At 34.4% G+C, this 6213-nt stretch overlaps 1 protein-coding gene across 1 annotated transcript; it reads right to left on the reverse strand.

The window, feature by feature from the left end:
- Positions 1-4343: 4343 nt before the first annotated feature.
- On the reverse strand, positions 4344-5184 carry LOC120138278 (LOB domain-containing protein 39-like). Its single transcript, XM_039153797.1, has 2 exons — positions 4936-5184; positions 4344-4826 (listed from the first exon to the last, which is right to left on the reverse strand). The coding sequence occupies exons 1-2, from the start codon at positions 5117-5119 to the stop codon at positions 4381-4383; spliced, it is 630 nt and encodes a 209-aa protein (XP_039009728.1). The 5' UTR covers positions 5120-5184; the 3' UTR covers positions 4344-4380.
- Between the last annotated feature and the right edge of the window lie 1029 nt (positions 5185-6213).

Genomic DNA, 6213 nt, shown 5'->3' on the forward strand with positions numbered 1-6213 from the left:
CATTTAAGTAGCTTTTGGTATCCAAATTTCTTTGGATCCTTGAACGTTAGTTTCAATGCCCCTTGTTCCTTTTGGAACCCATACTTGCCTAATTTTAAAACGTTTTCCTTTCTTCAAAGGACAAGTATGTTCCTTGTGACCATGATAATGACAATGTGAACATATTGTCATTATTGAACTAAATGAATTATTTAAAATGATTTCTTTTTCTTTAAGCATTCAAACCTAACTTTTAAATCAAAATTTTCTTTTTCAAAACTTTCAATTTTTATTTTTGAAAGTTCTAAATCCTTTTTCAAAATTTCATTTTGGCTTTCAAAATCTATTTTTGTTTTCAAAAGAAAATCATTTTCGATTTTAAATTTTGAAATCATTTTCTTATATTTGGAGTTCATGGTCTCAAACTCCGAATATAACCTATTAAAATCATATTGTAACTCATCAAACGTATATGAATTAAATTCAATTGAGTTAGAAGATACCTCGGGCTCTTCACAAGCCATTAGAGACACCACCTTTGTTGGTTCTTCTTTCTTGCTTCCATGGATTTCCTCGAGCTTATTCCAAAGCTCCTTGGCACTTGAACATGAAGAAACTCCTTCATAGATTTCAGGACCAAATGCACACAACACTATGTTCATGGCCTTGGCATTAAGTTGAGCTTTCTTCCGTTCTTTGTCACTCCTCTTCTTCTCCTTCTTCTTTGGAGAAGAGTATCCGTTTTCGATTATCTCCCATGCATCAAGATCATTGGATTGGATGAATACCTTCATTAATTTCTTCCAATGACAATAGTTGACTCCATTGAAGTATGGAGACTTGTCTGTTAGTAGGGAGTCTTCCATGTGGAACGAGCCGGAGGTGGAAGCCATCTTCTCGGTTGTGTCGGGAATTGGTAGAGCTTCTTTGAGGATCGTCTCAAGGTGGTTAAACTTTCTTAACGAGTTAGGCTCTGATGCCAATTGTTGAGTTAATCGATCGACAGAATCGGCCAATAGGGGGTGAATTGGCAATTGAAATTTTTGTGGAAGCTTTTGCAGAAAATTGAAAGTAATTGCACAACGATTTAGAGTGGTTCGACTTTCTCAACAATAGTCTACGTCCACTACCTTAGCTATCCACACTAAGGATTTTCCACAAATTCACTAATTTGTCTTTCTTTTGAGGACAAAGAGTCACCTTACAAATCCCTCAAGAATTATACCTCAAATTCTTGATAACACTCTCTCCCAAAGAGAAGATTACAAATTTGCAAACTTACAAGGAAATCCTCACAAGGTAGATTGTTTGCACAATTCTAGAACAAAGAAAAGAACACTCAAGAATGAATACAATTGAGTATAAGTAGTGTTCTTGAAAGAAAAATAAATATTGAATGAAAAATAGGCTTGAAATGCTCAAACTTGAGGTTTGATGCTTTCTCTTTGATTCTCTCTTGATTCTAGTTGCTTGTTGTTGATTAATGGCTTCTAAGCTTGTTTAAATACACCTTCAAATGGTTCTGAACATTGGGGATGATTAGTGGAGTTAATAGAGTCGTTTAAGTGTGAAACCAATTAATTAAAGCAATTGGGAGCATCAGTGTATCGATGCATACCCTAGGTGCATCGGTGCATCAGTGTAAAATTCAAATATTTTGACCGTTGAACTCTTAGTGCATCGGTGCACTTAGAGTGCAGCGATGCATAAAATGCATTTGATGTTTTGAAAAACCTGAGTGCATCAATGCATGGTCTTGTGCATCGATGCATAAAATGCATTCGATGTTTGAAAAATTAATTGGTGCATCGATGCATGGAATGGTGCATTGGTGCATCACTTTGAAAAATTGATTTTAGGCTTGTTTTCGGTTCAAAATACTTTGTGATACACATTTAGTAAGGTTTAAAATTGATCTTGAAAGACTTGGAGTAATAATTTGATATTCGAGTAATTAAATCGAATATACTTAGAAAATCATTTGTGAAATCTTAAAATTCATTTAATTTAATTTGTTATATCGAAACATCAAAATGTTTTCAACACAAACTCTAACATATTTTATAGGTCCAGTCTGAGTTAAATGATAATCTTAAATGATAACTGAATTTGAATGAAATTGAACACAAATGATAAGATTTTAAAAAAATACGTTTTTTTTTTACAAAATTATATCAATAATTCTATATATACTTGATTTGACTCATACTCAATTCAACTCGAATTGACCCGAAGATCCAAAGTAGACCCAAACCAAAAATAATTTATCGGATATTGACCCAACCCAAAAATCATTTGATCTAACACAAAATCAACCAATCTGATATTGACCTGACCCGATACCTGAATTGAACCAACTTACAATAGATTTGAATAAAACCGAAGCCTAAAATGACACGATCAGAACTGAACCCGATTTACTATAGACATGAATAAAAACAAAACTCGAAATGACCATAACCAACCCGAATTAAGTCTAAACCCGAACTGAATTAAGCCGAAATAACCTGAACCGAACTTGATCCGAAGGATCCGTTTGCCACCTCTAGTAACCTACAACCATTTGTAGCCGTCGAAATCGTCGAAAAAACAACAAAGGAAAACTTAGAAAACTGGAGACCTTTCGCGACACTTTTCAAGACGATTGACGTAATTTAATCATGGGTGAGGGCATGGTTTTGGGTGTGACGGCAAAAGAGTCTGCTGGTGTCAACGATGATGGTCACCAACCGACGGTGGCCGATTGGCAGTGGAATTTTGAGGGTTTTTGGTTTTTTTTAATTCTAATATTAAATCTTTTTTAAATATTTTTTTTTGAAATTTTATATGCATAACACGTGTTATATAACTATCAAATTTACGATCATTAAGGTCTAGACACCTGAAAGTGTATTAAGCCTTTAGAAAATAAAAAAAAATATAATGGTGAGTACCTAAAAGTGCAAAGAAGAAAACGTTAGGTACATATTTTTAACGAAAAATTATTGAGACATCAAAAATTAATTTGAGGTATAATTTAAGCACAATTTGAGGTATAATTTAAGCACCTAAAAGTATATTAATCCTAAATTTTACAATGAGAAAATTCCTAATAAAATTCCTAATTTAGAAAGAGTCTTGTGTCTGCTGCCTTCACATCACATGCTTGTTTAACTTTGCATAAAGCATGTACGATACCACCCAATCCCATACATATATTCTCTGTCTCAATAGTCAATCACCTACTTCATCTTCATGTGCTGCTTCCTACCTACTTCCTACATTTTTATGTTAAAGATTCTATATTCAAAAACAAAATTGAAACTAGGTTCCCAAACCCATTTATCATAAACAAAAATCAATTTTAATTCATATATATCAATCTTTTTAATTTAAATCTTCATATTTCAATAATTTTCAATTATTATGAAACTATTTGCAAGATATCCATTAATTTATCATCTACCCTAATAAAAAAGCATATATTAGTAATTACTGAGGGCAGCAGCAAAGCTTAATTAACTTAATGAATACTTATATAAGATAAATTGGTGATTAGTAAAGAAACTTAACCTTCATAACTCAATCATTCTCATTCACAATCTCATTCACATCAGACGCAAAACCAAATACAAGGTTTTGTGTATTTAAGGTTTAAATTTGAGTTCGAGTTTTAATCAAATTAAGTATGAAAATGTTTTGATTTTAATTCGAGCTTACATTTGAGTTTCAATTGAACTATGTATGATAATGTTTTGATTTTAATTTTTTATGTCAATTTTGACAACTTTAGACTCACAAGTTTATTGAATCGAGTTGAACTTAACTTTAAATTTTTCGAGATGAATCGAACTCAACAATACTCAAGTTGAAGTTGAGTCGAACTTAATTTTGAATTTTTCCAGTTAAACCGAGCTCAATAATATTTAAACTCAAGTTGAATCAAACTCAATAATACTCAAACTCGAACTAAATCAAATTTAACTTTAAACTTTTTTAATTGAATAAAACTCAACAAGACTCAAACTTAACTAGAGTGATTTACAACCCCATCCATCCATATTTCTTAAAATTTTGAAATGTATCAATCGGTAGGCCTCTCTCAAAGAATTTGCGTACTCTTTTTTTTTTTCATCCTTACGTCCTGGAAAAAAACTAGTGAGTCCAAATCAAAATTGTAAGTATTGATTGGAATTGTCGTCCAAATCCAAGTACATTATAGCTAATGGCCGAGTATCAAGATTACAAAAAATGTGTCCATTCAATGTTAAATTATAGAAAATTATTTTTAAACATATACTAAATTATAGTTACCTAATATTAATTAAAAAAACCAGTTTCCTATTATATTATTAATTATTATTTTCTTGATAAGTATTGGCTACATGTGCGGTTTATGAAGGGGAAAATCCCTTTTCCCCCTCAAACAAAGAGATTCAAAATCTTTTTGTCTTGGGTTTCTTCGTTGTCGTTGCTTTCAAAAATGGTTATCTCCGATTCCTCCGAATAAAACGCTGCCTTTTTCTCTCTCTTATTTTCCTCTTCTTCCCTCCTTCCACGCCTTTTTCCGCCCATCTTAGCCGTCAAAGACAAGCTAAGATCCGACGCCGTCGAAACCGATTGATTCCCCATCATCATCATCGGCTTCAACTCATAGTTGCACGAGTTAACACAGAACCGATCCCATGACTCGTTGCACCTCGGCGTCCAAGAAGACCCCGAATTGGGACGTAAAGTTCCGCCCTGAAGAACTGTTTCCACCGTCGCTTGACAGACGTGCCAGTTCCCACTCGATAACAACCCCACCGCTCCGTTCACCTGATTCACGGTACGCCCACATGCCTCAAACAATAAAGATTGAAACAAAGCTATAAGAAAAAAAATAAAAAAACCCAAAACACAACTTTTCAGATAAACGTAAAAATATATTTTAAAACCCAAATAAGCTTGGGTATTGAAGTAAGGTTGAAGTGGTACCGGGGCGTTGGGACTCAGGGACGGAGGAGATAAGAGAAAGGAGGTCACTACGGCCGAAAAACTTGGCGAGAAACAAGGTGGCGTTGCCTTGGGCTTCGGGCGATTCGATCCACCGTAAGCTCGATCGTAACACGCATGTCTCGCTGCACCCCTTTCGGAGCACGCGACAACCATTGCAGCTCATTTTTATAAACTAACGACCAACGTTCAATCTTAATAAAAGTGGAGAAAATCAATAAAACCCAGAATCTTAACTTGAGTTTGAAGGAAGCGAACTGAAAGTAAGGAGTGAGCAGAAGATTAATATAGCAAGAGAAAGAAGACGTAAGGGGAAATGGAGGTATTAAATTAAGCTGATGAATGATGTGATAAAGAGTTAAAATGTTAACCATGGTTAGGTTAAGAACGTTGTTTCTTTTAATTTTTGAAGGTGGGAAGGAATATCTTCCAAAACCCTAGGCACGACCGGCTACGTGTTTCCGCTTCCTTTTTCATCTGGATCGTTCAATTCTTGATGATGATATTAATTATAATGGGAATCTGAGTAGACCTGAGATTAGACATGTAAAGTTGAAGACGTAACCTGATCTCATCGCCGAAGGTTTTCTACACTTTACAATGGAATATAATTGATGTTGATGGCAGCTTCAATGCTTATTTCCTTTTCATTATTTTGTTTTTCCTGTTGGCTGTCTAACTAGTATTTGCTGCATAAATAGATCAACGTCAAATAAGTTTCAAATCTGTCTTCTTCGAGTTTTACATAAAAATGTATTTAGGACATGACATGTTCCTTGTTTCTTATCTGCTCCCAACCAACATCATAGAAAACTTTCATCTACTTGAAGAACATGATCATAAAACCATATTTGTCGAGGTACCATTCCCATTCCCAATAGACCGAACCCAACTATGCTTCAGATAATGATCTGCAAGAAAAAGGAAGGGCCTGTGTTTTGTTTCAGAAAGCCCATCATCCATTTTAATACTCGGCTCTCAGACTTTTAGCCCATAAAGCGTCCCTGTTTGTGATCAACTCTCGTGAGAAGAGACATTTTGTTCCTCAAGGTTTGCAACATTCATCCCATTTGATCGCCTCAATTGAATCTTCTCAATTTCATTTCAAATTGATGCCGAAATAAGCACCATTTGCATGCATGGATTATCCATCACAACAGATTTAGCTAATTAAGGTGACCCTCGCTCCCATAGTCAATTGATTGGAGCCTGAGGAAGATTGTAAGAAACATTTGCAAAGAAAAGTAATTTGGGTTTTCT

Source organism: Hibiscus syriacus, unplaced genomic scaffold, assembly GCF_006381635.1.
Source record: "Hibiscus syriacus cultivar Baekdansim isolate YM2019G1 unplaced genomic scaffold, ASM638163v2 tig00110683_pilon, whole genome shotgun sequence".
NCBI classification, from domain to species: Eukaryota; Viridiplantae; Streptophyta; class Magnoliopsida; order Malvales; family Malvaceae; genus Hibiscus; species Hibiscus syriacus.